Below are 19,004 nucleotides of genomic sequence, written 5' to 3'. Positions count from 1 at the left end.
CAATCGTGTGTGTTTGAACACAGATTCAGAGAATGTGTTGTTTCTGACAGCGTGCGAGATGTACATATGTTACACGGAAACCTCCGATATGTTCATTCGCACCCTGTGGTTGCTATATTTAAAAAAACCACAAAAACAACAACAACTGTGTATGTTAATTTCGTCATTCTTATGGTTTGTTTGTACATTTATCTCTGATCCGATTAAGTTTAGACACAATCACTGTTTCTGACACATGGCGAGATGCGGTAATATACGGTAATATACGGATACTGGCGTAAGATTTCGAACCAAGTCAACGCATGTAGTTCAGTAAGACTGTTTTCAGTTGAAGACTTGTTGCATCAAAAGTTCCAAACAACAAAGTTCAAAGTAGAAAATCACCCCCTAAAATTACTTTGATTTTGGCTTTTGCTGTCTGGTGAAGTTTTATCACGAAATGATGTAGTTTATCAGTTCACAAGACAGACGAAGTGTGGAACGAAACACTGGGGAGAATTGAAAGTGAAAATGGAGTGCCTGCAGTGTTTCTGAAAAATAAAATCATCCAGGGTGGGGGAGTTAGTTTAGGTATTTTGGGTTCCATGTTACATATGTCATAAGGTTTTGGGTAATCATTAATAAAATACATAATTTTGCATAGGCTTTGTTTGAATGCATTGCATTGGCTAAGTATCACATATCACATGATAGATTCATTACTATCATTATTATAAATCCAGTAATTGAAACATCTGCGTCGGGACAGTTAGTTTAGGTAACTTGGATTCAATGTTACACGTGTTACAACAAAGTTTTACATAATCATTAATAAAATTTTAGGATCCATTGTTATCATTATGATTATTATTTATATCCCACGCAAAATCAACATCTACTGCGCCAGGGTTCGTGAGTCACATTTGCAAATACCACTTCATTTCCAAAGAAAAATATGTATTTCATACCATTCTTTTCACATCAAGACATGATGTTCAATTTTGCCATCATCTGCCCTCCATACTTTCCCAGTTTATTGTCTGGACAGAGCGCCGATAATGTTCAATGAAACCAAACCGGGTTAACACATATTTAGATATTTATATTCTACACGTTAATAAGCGGAGCATGGAGTATATCCAAGTTGTGCATTGCGTAAAATAACAACAAAATTGTACTTACGAACTAAATGATCCTGTGCTGCCTTCGTAAAATTCACCTTTGCACTCGGTATAATACTGATTTCATTCTTTATGATATGTCATGAATGGTAGGAAACTGGAAAACATTCATAAAATTTGCGTCTTCTACCACTTAAGAAAAAATACATGAAATTGAAAATGTTTGTTTCCTTTTGACTCGAAAGAGCTCTGTTCCTAGTTTACTGTTCAGATTCAGTGACCTGCTCACAGATCAGCATCAGCACGGCAGCAGTCAGTCACATGTACTGTACCGCGCTGAGCACTTTCCTCTGGCGACCCCTTATACCGCGCTTGCGTAACCTTCGCCTGTGCTTGCCTTGCGACTCTTTGTAAGGCACTCTCACACAGGCAGAAGTAATAAAAATATTCGATTCTGGACATTAAAAATCAAAATCTACCTATGTTCCCGCCCCCCTAGAGTGGCCAACTTTATATCAGTGTGATCAGTATGATTTATTCTATTTTATCGTAAAAAGAACGGTTTTGTTGCAGACATTTTGACCTGAAGCAAATTTTAATCTAAATTCGCTGGCCTAAGATGTCGACGTGTTCAAAACAGACTAGTGTCGGCATGTCGGAACATCCCGTGTGGCAGCCTGTCTTTCAAGTCATTCTCCATCTCCCCTCTCACTAACACAGCTGAGGTATATGGCGGGACTTCGGAACGTAAGCTAGGGAGAATTTATGCTAATGTGAACTTTGATCAAGCCGGCTAATATGCTGAGAGTTGTATTGTCCTGTCTCTCCAATCTCTTTATGACGTAAGCGGGTGAACTTGTCACAGAATGTGTGTAGAAACAAGTGGGCTGAATTGTAGCAAATCAGATCAATCTGTTGAATTGGACGAATTGGGATTAAGCAGTGAATCTGTCAGTCATTCACATAGCATCACTAGGACAAGCAAAGATTGGTTATTTCAGTTCAACTAGTTGGGGGAGCGAGTGTTGTAGCTTGCATTTGTATGCATAGTATGTTGTGGGAAGGGATAAAACCAATTAGCACAGCCAGTTCTCAGCTGTCTCCCAGAAAAACTGACTGACACAGGCTGACTGATTGAACAGTGATGTGAGGTGCAAGGAAATCCTTGTTGGGCTGTGTGCTGCTTGTAGGTGCTGCTTGTAGGAAGTACTTGAAGCAGGCAGTGTGTGCTGCCTTAGTGTGTGTTGCTTTTGCTAAGTAGGGTGAACTGCTTAGCATGTGTGCTGTATTGTAAAGTAAACAGTCTATAAAAACCAATCCATGTGGCCCTGCTATTGATGCGAGGAGAGAGTGAGTGAGTGCATCATCAGTTGATCCTATATCCCCCTGTCTGCTCCCCTCTCCCTTGGAATCGAACCACAACACTTTCAGAAAACAGTTTTTACACTTTTTTTTCTCTCTTCGGTACAACATTACCTGAGATGACAGTATGAAGGTACTGAACTGCTGTTGAAGTGATTTGGAACTATTTTCGGCAAACACCAATGTGACCAGCAAATCAAAGAACGATCTCTCACAAACGCTACCAGCCCAATGCTTTCAGCTCCAAAAGATACCCATTGCCGAACACAGCCAAATTCCTTGACCAGTGAACCACCAGAGTATCTGAACCTTATCTCCTCATGCCACGGTCTGTCAAGGACCGACAGAAATCCAACAGCAACTGCAGCCGGCATCAAACCCCCAACCTCTTCTCCCGTGAAGTGTACCGTCTGCTGCTGCGTAATTGGCCCGTCGGGTAGACAGACGATGAATCGCTTATCTCATTATTCACAATGCAGTTTTTGTTATTGATGTTTGTTTGCTTCTTTTGATTTTTTTTTTCCCCTTTGGTGGGCTATCGTTACTGAATGGAAACCTGGCGTGGTGAAAGGCAAAGTCATCACCAATCCCACCTCTCTCCCTCTCTCTCTATCTTCCTCCCTCTCTATTTCATTCACAAGGCTATCATGTAAATCAAAATGTCTTGCACACAAGGACAACAAAAGCAAAGGAAATGGGGACAGAAAGAAAGACAGACGGACAGAAAAGGAGCCAAAGGAAAAGAGAAGATGGGTGAGGAAAGGCCTGAACAACGGGATGTAATGTGATATACCGCAGCATACATCGCTATAACTATTGCGAACCCTCTCTCTCTCTCTCTCGCACACACACACACATGCATACACACACACACACACACTCCAACCAACAATGAACTTCACAGAGACAGACAGAGAGGTGGGGGAGGGGTGGGGGGAGGAAGAGGGACAGAGGACAGGGCGCGCAACGTAAGCAATGCAACCAGCAGGAAGCAGGCACTCAGAAGGGCCGAGGACGGTGTCTCCCCCAAGTCTAGCATCCTTCAGTCTTGTTCCTGTGCCCCGTCCCTTGGCGAGATGGCCGCTCAGATAAGGCCCGCACCACACCACACACGACGGACCAGTCCCATGATCCGCGCCCCCCTTCCCCCCCACGCGCACGGGAAACCCGCTGAATGAATGACGCCGAGGCCAACGCGCATTATCTTTATCAGGGCGGAGTGGCAACACACTGCCAACTGGATTGACCATCGATCAATCGACTAGTTAGTATCTGCCGCAGAGTTTCGAAACGCCATTTGCTGAACACACACACACACACACACACACACACGCACGCACGCGCGCGACAGCTGACTGGTCATCCCAGTATGGTGACGTGCAGGAGCAGTAATCGCCATGCCTGGCACAGACCCCGTCCAGCTCCGAATGACGTGCTCGACTGTCCCAGTTCCACCTGTTCCCCGGGGCTGGAACTGTTCTTTTTCTCAGTGCCTTCCCTGGCCGTGCCACAGGGCCCGGAAACAGCCAGGTCTGGGGACCAATCCCTCAAACAGTTTTATTCACTTTCTATTTATGCTCCTTCGTTCGATTCTTGATTCTACAGTGCTGACAATTCCTCGGGAGAAAAAAAAAGGAAACAAACTCTAAGGTATTACTATCTTGGCCCGTGATGTGAAACAAACTGTCCTTCTCATGTCAATCACTTGGATCCCTCACTTTAAAAAGTCTTTCAAGACGCAACTCTTCCATTCTGTCTACTATCTAATTAACATTGGATGTCTGTGCTTGTTTAGACGCGTATGTTTGTTTATGAGTGCACACGTTTCTTCCTGTATGCTGTACTTGATGCATGTATGTATGACCTTTTATCGTTAACACCACGAGCTTTATGCCTTTGCGGTGTGAGCGTCAGTTTGCATTATCATAATTACAAAGTATTAATCAGTGAGCGCTTGGACGTTACCGGGAAAGTTCGTCGACACTTTCTCGCACATTGAGAGACAGCGTGGAGTTGTTGGTCAGCCCACACTCTGGCACACTGAGAGACAGCCCACACTCTAGCACACTGAGAGACAGCCCACACTCTGGCACAATGAGAGACAGCCCACACTCTAGCACACTGAGAGGCAGCCCACACTCTAGCACACTGAGAGACAGCCCACACTCTGGCACAATGAGAGACAGCCCACACTCTAGCACACTGAGAGGCAGCCCACACTCTAGCACACTGAGAGACAGCCCACACTCTTAGCACACTGAGAAACAGCCCACACACTGATACACTGAGAGACAGCCCATACTCTGACACACTGAGAAACAGCCCACACTTTGGCACACTGAGAGACAGCCCACACTCTAGCACACTGGGAAACAGCGTGGAATTGTTGGTCAGCCCAAACTCTAGCACACTGAGAGACAGCCCACACTCTAGCACACTGAGAGACAGTGTGGGGTTGCTGGTCAGCCCACACTCTAGCACACTTGAGAGACAGCCCACACTCTGGCACACTGATAGACAGCCCACACTCTTAGCACACTGAGAAACAGCCCACACTCTGACACACTGAGAGACAGTCCACACTCTAGCACACTGAGAAACAGCCCACACTCTGGCACACTGACAGAGAGCCCACACTCTAGCACACTGAGAAACAGCCCACACTCTGGCACACTGACAGAGAGCCCACACTCTAGCACACTGACAGACAGCGTGGCATTGTTGGTCAGCCCACACTAGCACAATGAGAGACAGCGTGGAATTGTTTGTCAGCCCACACTCTCGCACATTGACAGACAGCATGGCATTGTTGGTCAGCCCACACTCTGGCACATTGACAGACAGCATGGCATTGTTGGTCAGCCCACACTCTGGCACATTGACAGACAGCGTGGAATTGTTGGTCAGCCCACACTCTGGCACATTGACAGACAGCGTGGCATTGTTGGTCAGCCCACACTCTGGCACATTGACAGACAGCGTGGCATTGTTGGTCAGCCCACACTCTGGCACACTGACAGACAGCGTGGAATTGTTGGTCAGCCCACACTCTGGCACACTGACAGACAGCGTGGAATTGTTGGTCAGCCCACACTCTGGCACACTGACAGACAGCGTGGAATTGTTGGTCAGCCCACACTCTGGCGCACTGACAGACAGCGTGGCATTGTTGGTCAGCCCACACTCTGGCACACTGACAGACAGCGTGGAATTGTTGGTCAGCCCACACTCTGGCACACTGACAGACAGCGTGGAATTGTTGGTCAGCCCACACTCTGGCACATTGACAGACAGCGTGGCATTGTTGGTCAGCCCACACTCTGGCACACTGACAGACAGCGTGGAATTGTTGGTCAGCCCACACTCTGGCACACTGACAGACAGCGTGGAATTGTTGGTCAGCCCACACTCTGGCACACTGACAGACAGCGTGGAATTGTTGGTCAGCCCACACTCTTGCACAATGAGAGACAGCGTGGTTATTTTGGCCAGCCCACACTCTTGCACACTGAGAGAAAGCATGGGACTGCAAGAGAGCATGGTCGTTCCTTTGCTGTGCCTTCTCACAATGTGTGATAAAAGCGTGGGGAACTCCTCGTTATTATATTTATTATAACTATCAAGGGGATTTTATTTGTCTTAGAGATCAGTTGTCCCATTTGGTGTAGCGTATATGGTTTGTCCGAACGCAGTGACGCCTCCTTGAGCTACTGAAACTGATACTCTCAACAACAGTCGGGAAAGATCAAGGAGAAGTTTTGGTATAATTATATTCATATTTGCGCTATATATATTGTGATAATTTTGTTTGTAATAATTCCGATGTTCAGTTTCATATTTGCATTGCAAAGGTTCCTCTTATGTGGAGCGCAATGAACAGGCGCCAGATACTCAGTAAAGTGCCACCAATTCTTCACACACACACACACCCCCAACCCCACCACACCCCATTTCTCTCTTCTTTTTCCTTCTCAATTTCTCTAAGATTTGTGTTTGACGAGAAACCAACACGATGACAAAGGAAATGTACGACCGGGACTTCCGACGATAGAAAGCGTGGGCTAACATGGGTGCTGTAAGAAACCTGTCTGTCTGAAAACAGTGACCACGTGGATAGTGTTCAACTGGTCAATCGGATTGTTATATATATGCGCATGATAGTCAGTCATGTCCGACTATGACCATCAGAACAGCAGAGGAGGCAACTGCTGTTCCAACTATCTCAGCATCTGGGCTAGAATTTGATTATTGTGTCTTGCCCCAGTTACATCCCCACTCTCTCGGCCAAGAGAGTTTTAGGACAGTCGGCTTTGGGATGGTTCCCAAAGGCCAACTAGTTAGCCTCCAAGGCTGCAGCACCAAGAGCCAGTGCAATCTTGCCTCCAAGTTTGAATCACTGTCTTTCACAAAAGACTATGGTGCAAATGACTTCCCATTGTAATGGAGAAACCATTGGTCATACAGCTCTCACTCTGCTGTATGTAGCCCTGCACGAAACGGGCTCCCCTGTATGGATTTGGAGTGGCACATGTACGTATATACAGTGGTGATTTTTTTTCCTTTGCTGCACGCTTTCAAGAATAAAAGGCAGATAACGAATCATCAGTGATCAACGACCTCTAACAGCTGTTGTTCCCTACGGGTCAGGTTGCTCCTTGAGGAGAGTGTGTTGGGGAGGCAATGTGTGTGTGTATGTATGTATGTGTGTGTGTGTGTGTGTGTGTATGTGTGTGTGTGTGTGTGTGTGTGTGTGGTGGGGTAGGGGCTGGGATGATGGGAGGTCAGTTGAGAGTCATCATCTCTGGTCAACGCATACAATATTTACGGCATCAGTCAGAATTTCGAAAAGGGATGCGGTAGCCAAATTGAGACACGACTGATAAAGCTGTGGCTGTTAGTGTTACGCAAGCCAACGCTGAGAGTTAAGAGTTCCGAGAGTTCACAGCCCTTATCACACCACCCATCCACACGGCATACGGCATAAACACGTGCCACTCCTGCTGCAAAACTAACGGTCGTTCCCTGATAGTCGAGAGGTCCGTCCGGAATGCCTGCATCAGCACTTACAAGTGCGTCATGCTTCCACAACAACCGTGCAATACGTTTGGTGGTGAAACATACACCTCCTTTCGTTCAGTTCACACCAACACCAAACTATGTGGAGAATGTTGTTTACGATGTGAGGGGGAGGAGGGAGGGCTTGGGGGGTGGGGGGCGAGACAAGGCCTACTTGGTTGGTTTTGGGGTTGGGTTTTTTTTTGTTTTGTTTTTTTTGGGGGGGGGTGGTGGCGGGGGGTGAGGTGGGGATTCGTGGGGGGTGGGGGCGGGGGCGGACACATGGACGGACACACTGATATAAAATAAAAAAAATGTTTTGAGTGAAATTCTGTATAATTTCAATAAAACCAACATAAAAAGGCAACCTACCGTAATAGCTGACTAATTAGAACATCGATGTAATTTAGAAGGGGAGGGACTATCGTAGATAACAAATACAAATAAACTATACTTCCTTGAAGGAAGGGGGGGAAAGGACCGAAGGGAAGGCTGGTCGACTGTAGACAGAGACATGGCATGAGCTAAATTGGATGTTAGCTCTCTGTCGTAAGCTGATACTGTTATCACTCAGGTTGATAGACTGACGTCACGACAACGTCATGAGAGAGAGAGAGAGAGAGAGAGAGAGAGACAGACAGACAGACAGAGAGATAGACATACAGACAGAGAATGAATGAATTACTGATTTTTTTTTCTGATAGTAATAGCAAACAATGCTTTATTCCATACAGCCCTTGAAAAAGAACAAGAAAAAGAAAAAAAGGGGGGAGAGAGAAAAAACATACAGACACCCCTCCTGTGTCCTGTCATTGGCGTCAATGAAACAGACATTTTCAAAAGAAAACATTTTTACCCTCTCCGCTACACACATTCCCCTTTTTTTCAGTAGCAGTCTGAAATTGATCGAGTGCACTGGTGACCAGCATCGAGATTGTATGACATTCTGCTAACACACACATCACGAGGCTGCTATATAACTTCCTGTAAATTAAAAAAACAACAGGACCCTGCCTTCCCTTTCAGATTTTTTTCCTTCCCTCAGCATGTGTGTATGTGTGCGCTGGTCACATCAGGGTCCAGAGATTTGATATCAGAATAAATGCTCCGGGGGAAAGATCACGGAGAAGGCAGGGCAATGTAAAGGGCATCAGGCACACAGCCACAGAACTGACCGCAGAACAATGTCAACGGGAGATTATTCAGTACTGAGTACAGGGAGACGATCATTCTTATTCTTGTTGCTAAGAGTCCAGCCGACCGCACAGGACCATGTCAGGACTGTCAAGCCAGACAAATGCTCAATCACATCAACACAAAACTGTCACATCTAAAACAAAAACAACAACAAACAAGAGAGGCAAGGCCTTCAAGACTCACTTGTGATACACTTTTAAAAAAATCTCGTTAAAATGTGTTCTGTATTTGTTATTATAAAGCTTCGGGTTAAAAGAAAAAGAAAAACGAAAAAAAAAGTCCTAATGGCAGATTCGAACCCCGCGTGTTCGGGTGAAAAGAAACTGTCTTACCCATTACACTATCGTGGCTCCTTAGCTGACGTTCAAAAATATAATATATAAACATGCTTTTTTTAAAGGGCGATAAATCGATTGCGGCATTCGCAGTGAGAACGCTGTTTAAATCATATTATTCTGGTGTATCTTGGGCATTCAAAAAAAAATCTTTAAGGGCAATTAAAAATTCTTTTCAAGTCCGCGGTAAAGGAGACGTGGCTATCGCCGCAATCACACTGCAACATTTAGCCGTTTTCTCTGGATCTAGATAGATGTACAAGTTTATTTACACCCGGTTGACATGGTCGATTCAATTTCTCTTTTATGTTCATTCTAGTTTTATTGTTTTAAAGTTGATATGAAAATTGAGTATTTTGTTAAACTAATAACACGTAGAGCCAAGTACAAGTACTTCTAAACGTCGTATGAAGTGAATAGGACTTCATTTTTAGAAAAGTCAAGACTGGAAATTTGTACGTTTCATCAATTCAAGGGTATTAACTTTCATGGTTTATTATTTTTAACTGTGAAATCCGACTGATTCTGTGATATTTTATGGCAGTTTGGGGCATAATTCAGTATGTGATGAGGCGTTCACAAATCTTTCTCTGAATAAATATTTAATGGTCTCCTTCTCCAACTTTCCATCGCATGTTATCGTGTATTATCGATTGAATATAGGATAGAACGGGCAGGTCAACAACTTGAAACAAAATGGCGTCGTTCGCGTTCGCGAAGAATATGAGCACGCGCTTTGAGTATGTATAAATATGCGTACGCAACTGATTTTTGCCCATGACCTTCAGGGCTCAGCCAATAGATCTATAAAGTCCACTCGTCATACTGATTTTAGTATTTTCCGAAAAAGACCACTTGGGCGAATGAACATAGTGAAAGCCCTGTACACTGAGAGTAAAACACACAAGCTTTTTATGTATTGAGTATAATTTCAAAATGTAATGTTTAAGATGAGAAAGATCAGTTTAAAGCAAATTAAGCCCTCTAGCATTAATTACAGATTAATTTCCCTTTTTTGCTATCTGCACCAAAGACATGCGAAATAAATATAACTTCCATGCTTATCAAAAGTAGTTCCTGTTTGAACAAAAAATGATAAAAATGACTGCTCTTGTTGTTGTGTCAGAATATCAGATCAAAGTACCAATTTTAGAGAATAAAAAAAAAAAAATTATAAATATAACATTAAATTCAGTTTGCATATAATTTGGCTTATTTTATTATTTTTTTGTGCCCATCCCAGAGGTGCAATATTGTTTTAAACAAGATGACTGGAAAGAACTGAATTTGTCCTATTTTTATGCCGAATTTGGTGTCAACTGACAAAGTATTTGCAGTGAAAATGGCAATGTTAAAGTTTACCGCGGACACACACACACACACACACACACACACACGCAGAGACAACCGAACACCGGGTTAAAACATAGACTCACTTTGTTTACACAAGTGAGTCAAAATGTATCACGGGGGAATGGACTGGGAAGGCAGAAAAAGGAGTCAACAGTGAAGAAAGAAAAAAAGACAGAAACAAAGAGAGTGATAGGAAAGAGGAAATTTTTAGCACAAAATTTCCAGAAGGCGGGGGTGCTGTTTATACTGAAAGACCCCCGGCATCCCCATGGGGAGTGGAAGACGATCAGAACACACACACACACACACACACACACACACACACACACTCACACGAGATAAACAAAGCACATCCATAACCCAAGACATTCCCGTCATTCCCCTGTCGGAAGATCATCAACAGAAGATCAGATCAGAATCACGCCCACCACTCTGCCGCTGTGCCCTCACATCACAGCACCGAAAAGGAGCATCGGCAGGGACAGTCCGCAAGTTTTCCTCTTTCCACTCAAGTGATAGATTCAAAGCAAAAAGGGAAATGGGGAAGAAGGCAGTAGGGGAAGGTGGGGGGGGGGAAGGGAAGATTAGATAAGGAATAAAAGCACGTTAAACTGCAGACGTGTGTGAGAGAGAGAGTGCCCCTCCCCCTCTCTCTCTTTCTCTCTCTCTTCTCATTCCAACCCACACCCCTTTCCCTGTCCTCTTCCTTCCCAATCTGTCTCCCTCCCTCTGCCTCCATCTCTCTCAATCTCTCCCCACCGCCACCTCCTCAGTCGTTCAAATCTGTGTGTGTGTGTGTGTGTGTATGTGTGTGTGTGAGCGCGCGCGCGCCCTCTCCCTCTCTCTCTCTCGTATTCACTCCCTCTCTCTCTCGAATTCCAGCAATCCACTTTACTGTTCTTATATTGATTGAGAGCGCTTCCGGCATACCCCCGTCCCCTCACACCTGAACAGAGGAAAAAATATTGCATCAAGCCAGTTATTTCGCAACAAGAAGTGAATGAAATGAAACCACCACCACCACCACTTAACAGAACAAACAAAAAACCTGCCGACGAAATGCTTCCATTATGAGCGGTGAACAGGATGTGTTAAATATATACATGTACATCAACTGATGCACGCCTTGTACACCTGGCCCTAACACGAAGATCTCAACACCCAAGACCGGTTTACTGTCTATGCACGGGTACAGTAAATCGCTGGTCAACATGCACGGAACGAAGGATATAAAATACAAATAATCTGAAGCTCAGTGAGAAAATATAGGCCTATGTAAATTAAAATATGATACCGCACACACATACACACACACACACCACGGGTTGTATCAGGGACAGCCGGGCGCACGTGCAGTTCACGAGGGGCGAAGGGGCGGAGCAGCAGGACGCTGATAGTGTTTATTCTTCAGACAAAAACCCCTGAAAAATTGTCGTCGCTCTTGCAAGAAACATTCAACTGCTTCCTGGACATTCAAAACTGGATGACTATAAGTTACAATTGAACGCGGACAAAACTGAAGCAATGATCACAGGAACTGAACAAAAACTCTCTTCCATCACAACTGACACAATCAAACTTGGCAGTACATCCATCCCTCTTTCCAGTTCAGTCAGGAACCTCGGTGTTGTCCTTGACAACACTGTCCAGGCAAAAATTTATCAGACATGTCAATCCTGCTACTGTCAACTGCGGCGCAACTGCGGAAATATCGGTTCACTGACGCAACATCTAGACTTGTTTCTCTCATTCTCTCTCGCCTTGACTACTTAACTCTCAATTGTCTGGTTTGCCTGCTTCATCCATTCAGTCCCTTCAGCGCAGACAAAACTCTGCTGCCCAACTCGTCCTCAGAAAGAAAAGATCTGAGCACATCACTGCTCTTGTGCAACGTCTCCACTGGCTCCATGTTTCACACAGAATAAAGTACAAGATCAACACTCTATGTTATAAATGTACTCACAAGTCTTCCCCTTCCTATTTCTATGGCTGCTTTCACCTCTACACTCCATCTCGCTCTCTACGATGGGTTTCGGATCCACTCTGTTTACACATACCCAGATTCAAACACTCGACTGTTGGCCGCCGTTCTTTCTCTGTTTCTGGACCTTGCAACTGGAATGAACTTCCTCTTTCGCTTCATCAAGTCTCCGCACTCAGCTCTTTCAAATCTGCCCTTAAAACCCACCTCTTCCCAAAATAGCCTCCATTCCCTGCCTTTTCCTTGCCTTCAGTTTCTCCAGTTTTAGAATTATGCATGCTGTGAATGACTGGTGCTAAAGCGCTTTGATTTGTCTCTGCACAAGATTCAACGCTATATAAATACCATTATTATTATTATTATTTATTATTATTATCATTAAACTGAAAAGGCCGGACAGCTTTTGCTCTTCGGCTGTACAAACCTGAATCCTCAATCCCTTCTTCAGTCCGTCACAGTCCCTCACTCACATCCTTCAAACCGAATCTAAAAACATAGTTCCTTTTCAAGCTGTCTCTGCATAATTAAGGCACTCCGTTCTTTTTTCTGTGTTCACCGTCACCCCTCGTCGACTGACGTGTGTGTGTGTGTGTGTGTGTGTGTGTACGAGTGCGTGCATTTTTGTACGTGTGCTTGTATGCATACGTGTGTGTGTGTGCGTGCGTGCGTGCATACTTCATGTCTGAGAGTTATTGCGCTTAGAAAAAGCGCTATATGAATAAATGTACAATAACTGAATAAGATAATAATAATAAAAGGTAGTAGTAGTAGTAGTAGTAGTAGTAATGGCAACAGTAGTAGTGATGTGGCCCCGTCTCCATTGCCGACTTGCCTATGACGCGCAAGCCACGCCAGCTGCTCTCTCCCCGCTGGGTGCAGGCTTTCCGACCGGCCCCCCTCTCTGGTAATTCCCTCCTAGCCAATTTGGCTCTGTCTGCGTGAGACCATGCGAGGCCAGTGGTAACGGGAAAACAACTTTCTGTCGTCTCGTCTCCGTGGTTCTGCCTCTCTCGCGGTGTTCTCAGTAGTGTTGTTTCTGACGTCGCTGGTATCGTTTGTCTTGTACTTGTTTGTACAGACTGTACATTTTTGTTTTTGTCACTTTCTTTGATATGTATTTGAACACGCGACTCTCTCTCTCTCTCTCCAATCCCTCTCTCCATTTCCTCATTCTTTATTCTTATGTTTTTCCCCCTTGATTTTGTACACCCTGTCCATCTAAAATAAAATAAAAACAAACACACACGCATCATTAAGTCCTGGTATATTCAATATCATTCTCTCTTCCCCAGTGAGCCATGGCTTTGCATACAATACTTTCAGCTTATCTATAATTCTTAACATAACAATTCATCTTCTGTCATTCCTTCATTTGTTCGACCCCCTCTCTTCATGAGGCGCACGTGCCGATTTTCAGGTGGAATCTCTCACTTTCAGGTGGTTGTTCCCAAGTTGTTGTTGTTGTTTTTTAACTGCTTCTTGTGTGTATTGGGGACATTTTCTTCTGCTGGCCTCCAAACTTTGCAGACATGAAGAATCCCTGTACCTTGAGAGAAATTAAGCCCCCTTGATGCTTATTTTGGTTTAAAGCTGATTTATTTATTTACTCCTTGGTGCTTCTGATGTGTTGTTATTTGATGTTTATTTATTCATTTCCCTTCTTTCATCACACTTCAGTTTTCTTCCAGATCAAGCTATTTTTTCTTCCAGGTTCCTTTACCCCTGATGTGGCTTAGAAGACTCCAGGGCAAAGAGTTGACAGCTTGTGAGAATGACCCAGATAATCACTAAAGACAGGTCTAAAAATTAGCTGTCTTGAGGACAAGTAGATAAAAAAAATAACTGGTTGCCCAATGGAGGAGTGGAGAGAGCATATCCACTTGTTCGTCAGGTTCAGTTGCCCCGGACAGTGGGGCAGTGCTGCAGAGTGCATGTCAGTCCTGTGTTGGTGCACAGTCAGGTAGTGAAACCTTAGTTTGTAGTTTCAACAAACACTGTTGTGTGTGTGTTTTGCAGAAACAAGATCCGGTAAGGGGAGAGCAGCATCCCTCATGTTGTGACACTGCTGACTGCCACGGTCACCCATCGCTGTGTGACCCTCTCTTCAGTTATCGTTCCTGCTACCTACCTCGCCAGCTGTCTCCAAGAATGGACGGATCAACCCCTCATCCAACACGCTCAGCTCTAACACACTGTCTTCAAATCAGCTGGTGTATTTCCCAGTTGTGATTCACCATTTGTGTGGCAACAGAAGCAATTATTTTTCTTAACGTCCTCCACTCCTTCATGTGAACTTCTTAAGACTGTCACTGTTCATGAAACATGAGTGACACACCGTGATGAGCTGGTGACAGTGATGGGACTTGTACACAGCTGATTCTCTTCAAAGAAAAGAAAAGAAAAAAATAATCACTGTTGCCTCTACCAACACACCAACATCTGGAATACATATCACGGACATACAATTTCAGGATTAACCACACAGAAGTTTGCTTTAATTTAGATACGTAACTTTTCTTTCTGAAAAAGCCCCCTACAAAATATAACCGCAATTTAAAAAAAAAAAAAAGGTGTGATAATCCCTTTTTCTGTAAACTTATCAAGTTTGAAAAAAACTTCCAACTCATACAAAGTGCTTGACAGCAGAGGCTTGCCATAAAGAAGAATGGTGTTCGATGTGGATGAAGAGAACATCTCCAACACCATGAACAGCTGTGACTTTCTGCAGACCACAGCGTCCTGGGCCAGTGATGTAGGTGCCAGCAACCAGTCTGACATCAGTGCCGTGGTTCAGAGGGCAGACCAGCTGGTGTCGGGGGCCACGCTCAACAAGGTGACGTTCGCCTTTGGCATGGTGCTGATCCCCGTCCTGGCGCTCTTCGGGCTGGTGGGCAACGTGCTCAGCCTGGTGGTGCTGGTGCAGCACCGCATGCGCTCCACAACCAACATCTGCCTGGCCGCCCTGGCCGTGTCCGACCTGATGCTCCTCCTCCATTCCCTCGCCTTCTCCGCCATACGCATCCACAGCTTGCGGGACCCTGTGGGGGCAATGAGGGCGCGGAGCAGCACCTACCCCGTGCTGGGGGCGTACGGCAGCATCGTGTGCGCGCGCATCACCACCTGGCTGACCACCATGCTGGGTGTGGAGCGCTGCATCGCCGTCTACCTGCCCATGAAGGCCAAGACCATCAACAGTCGCCGCAGCACGCTCATGGCCATTGTGGCCATCTATGTGGTCACCTGTCTGGCCTTCCTGCCCACCGCCCTGCAGTACAGGGTGGTCCAGATGCAGGGCCCCCGCAACACCACCTTCCCCAAACTGGAGCTGTCTGCTCTGGGCCGCAACCAGTCCTTCATGGTGCCTTACAGTGTGCTACTCAACACCCTCTTCCGCTTTGTCCCCATAGTGCTGCTCATCGTTGTCAATGCTCTCATCATTGCTGCCATCCGCCGCACCAGGGCTGTCAGGCGGAACCTGAGCTGGAGTCGGGGTCCCCACGCCAGTGGCCAAGAGCAGACACGCATCACCATGATGCTGCTGACCGTGTCGGGTGTGTTCCTGGTGTGCACACTGCCCGGAGCCATCAACACCATCGTGTCCCGCAGCATGTCAGACTACTCGCGACTGGGTGCACAGGGCAACCTGTACCTGACCCTGTCCATCGTCACCTACTTCCTGGAGACCCTCAACTCCTCTGTCAACTTCATCATCTACATGGCCTTCAGCCGCAAGTTCTGCAACACCTACCAGGAGATCTTCTGCTGCCGCTCATCTCCCTTCCAACCCTGGCAGATGTCGCTGAAAACTGTCCGCTTCGTGCCTCGTGGCCCTTCCTCCACCAGTCTCCAGTCATCACATGAAATGCAGTGCCGACAGTACCGTCAATTACCTAATGCCCGCTTCCCTGCCAGCAGCGGAGCCCATCGCATGAGGTTCCTCACCAATGGCTATGTTCGCTCTTCCTTCGACGTGGAAGACCAGCAGCTTTTGAGCAGTCTCAACACCAATGGAATAGTTGCCACAGGGAATATCCCCATTCATGGCACCTGCTGCACCTGTCGGCAGGAAAACCGAAGCCGCAGTCAGAGCCGCAGCCGTAGTCAAAGCCACAGCAGTGAATCAGCTGCTCAACAGTACAGTTGACTGATACAGTGATGGTGTTGGAAGTGACAATGTGAACAATTCACTCTGTGTGTGTCATGACGGTGATGCAACTGATAGTGATGGAAGTGATGACACATAGTGAACACATCACTGTGTGTGTGGTGAAAAGGACATAACTGATAGAGTTGGAAGTGATGACACATTGTGTGTGTGGTGAAGAGGACATAACTGATAGAACTGGAAGTGATGACACATAGTGAACACATCATTGTGTGTGTGGTGAAGGGGACATAACTGATTGTGTGTGTGGTGAAGGAGACATAACTGATACAGCTGGAAGTGATGACACATAGTGAACATGTCGCTCTGTGTGTGGTGAAGGGGACAGGACTGATAGAGTTGGAAGTGATGACACATAGTGAACACGTCACTGTGTGCATGGTTGAAGGGACGAACTGAGGCACTCACTTCTCAGACTGGAGTCTATCCCTCAAAGTGGTGCCATTCCCACACCAAACATGCCACTGGAACTATTGTCTCCTGCCTGTATTTATGCACTGCCAAACTCACTGCGATTTCTGAAGCGCATGCTCATGTGACTGAAATATTTATCAAACCAGACTTTAGTTCCTAACAGATATGAGACACGTTGCATAATTGTGCTAATCTGACACAAGACACTGTAGTTTTAAAATATGTAATATTTACCAGTTTTTGATATACTTGTATCCACTTAAGATTTGAACTAATTTGAAATCATGTAGTACCAAGCTGGAGGTGAACTTGTGCATATGAGCATGCAAACATGCTGCATGCATGTGTGAACATGTGTGTGTGTCAGTGTGTGTGTATGTATGTGTGTGTGTGTGTGTGTGTGTGTGTGTGTGTGTCTGCATGTGTCTCCAAAGTAATATGTGTGTGTGTGTGTGTGTGTGTGTGTGTGTGTGTGTGATCCTCAGTGTCCATGTACACAAGTAAATCATGTTTTTGACAGACCTGAATGTCAAAGTGCATGAGAATAGCCACATGCAAAGAAACCACATTGTCCAAGTTTTTTCTTCCCTTCCCACCTGGCCTTTAAGGAAGAAACTCATTCCTTGATGTTTGGTGTGCACTTAACATGTTATGTGGCACTGAAAACAGAAATTTTTAAAATGCTGTGGATGATATAATATTACGCTCTGCATTTTCTTTTTAATCGACATGATTTTTTTCTTCAATCAAATTATGGAAAAAAAGTTTTTCAGGCATGTTTTTTTAACTAATACCATCTGTTCTAAAAATGGAACTGCACAATTTTTGAAGAATGAAAATGGAAAAAAAAGAAGGAAAATACTATGAGCTAGCAATCAAAAATAGATAAAGAAACACACACACACACACACACGTCACACACATGCACACACACACACATGCGCGCGCACACACAGAGTTCAGAAAGCAGAAGCATATTCAGACTGTTTCGAAATAGTATTTGTGGTGAGTCTATGTCTTTCAAACTGTTCAAGCTCTTGTGCTGAATTTATGCCACATGTATTGTTAAACACGCTTTGAGATAGACAGCAAACTCCATTACAATTGTACATTGTCATCATCATTATCATAGTTGTTATTATCAATATCATCACCATTATCATCACTGTTATTGTAATTACTACTATCATCATTATCGTCACTACTGCCACTTTGGCCCAACACTTGGCTTACACAGTTGGGTAAATAGCCAAGTGAGAGCTGTGTGATGAATGGTTTCTCCTCTGTAATGGAATGTCATTTACAGCTTAGTCTTTTGTGAAGGACTATGACTCTGAAATTAGAAGACAAGATTGCTCTGGCTCTTAGTGATGCAGCCTTGAAGGCTAACTAGTTGGCCTTTGGAAACCATCCCAACACCGACTGTCCTAAACCCTCTTGGCCGAGAGAGTGGGGATGAAACTTCAGCAAGACGCTCTCCACTATAATCAAATTCTAGCCCAAATTGTCAAAACAGCAGATGCCTCCTCTGCTGTTCTGGTGGTTATAGTCGGACACGACTGACTATTGTAGTTTCATACTGCTACTACTATTTATAATCATTGTTGTCATCATCATCATCAGCAGCATCATCATTATTTTTTCATAATTATTATTATTACAAGAAGAACGTTACTGTCATTATTATCATTATCACATCATTTTGTTATTATTATCGTCATTATTAATACAAAACAACCCCACTCACCCCCTAAATCTTCTGCTCCATCAGTATTCTGCCCTTGAATTGACCATCAGTATTCTGCCCTTGAATTGTAAAGAACCGTTGTCAAAAACTGCTTGGATGAGCATGCTGTTTGTATTGTTACCTGTGTAAGTATCATTAGACTTCCCTTTCTATCTTCACTCACTTTTTATTTTTTAATTCACTGCTGTTTGTTGATCATGCCTACACCTGACTTGTTTATTTACTGCGGTTCACGATTGTTGATAACCACTATATCTTGACTGAGAACCATCTGCTTACTTGATAATCCACATAA

The 19,004-nt window shown here is 44.8% G+C and overlaps 2 protein-coding genes across 2 annotated transcripts in view; one reads left to right on the top strand and one right to left on the bottom strand.

Moving 5' to 3' along the window:
* Positions 1 to 19,004, bottom strand: part of LOC143286854 (ER membrane protein complex subunit 10-like) — an 88,258-nt gene that overhangs the window by 54,498 nt on the left and 14,756 nt on the right. The gene's annotated exons all lie outside the window — the stretch shown is intronic.
* Positions 1 to 19,004, top strand: part of LOC143286476 (allatostatin-A receptor-like) — a 30,225-nt gene that overhangs the window by 11,182 nt on the left and 39 nt on the right. Inside the window, exon 2 of the mRNA XM_076594053.1 lies at positions 14,400 to 19,004. This exon is cut by the window's right edge and continues 39 nt beyond it. Within this exon, the coding sequence (XP_076450168.1) occupies positions 15,049 to 16,527 (1,479 nt within the window). The 5' untranslated portion in view covers positions 14,400 to 15,048 and the 3' untranslated portion in view covers positions 16,528 to 19,004. The remainder of the gene's footprint in view (positions 1 to 14,399) is intronic.

The sequence above is a fragment of the Babylonia areolata genome, chromosome 10 (genome assembly GCF_041734735.1).
Source record: "Babylonia areolata isolate BAREFJ2019XMU chromosome 10, ASM4173473v1, whole genome shotgun sequence".
Classification (NCBI taxonomy): Eukaryota; Metazoa; Mollusca; class Gastropoda; order Neogastropoda; family Buccinidae; genus Babylonia; species Babylonia areolata.
The sequence above is the reverse complement of the archived record's forward strand: the minus strand, read 5'-3'. Positions and strand labels throughout refer to the sequence as shown.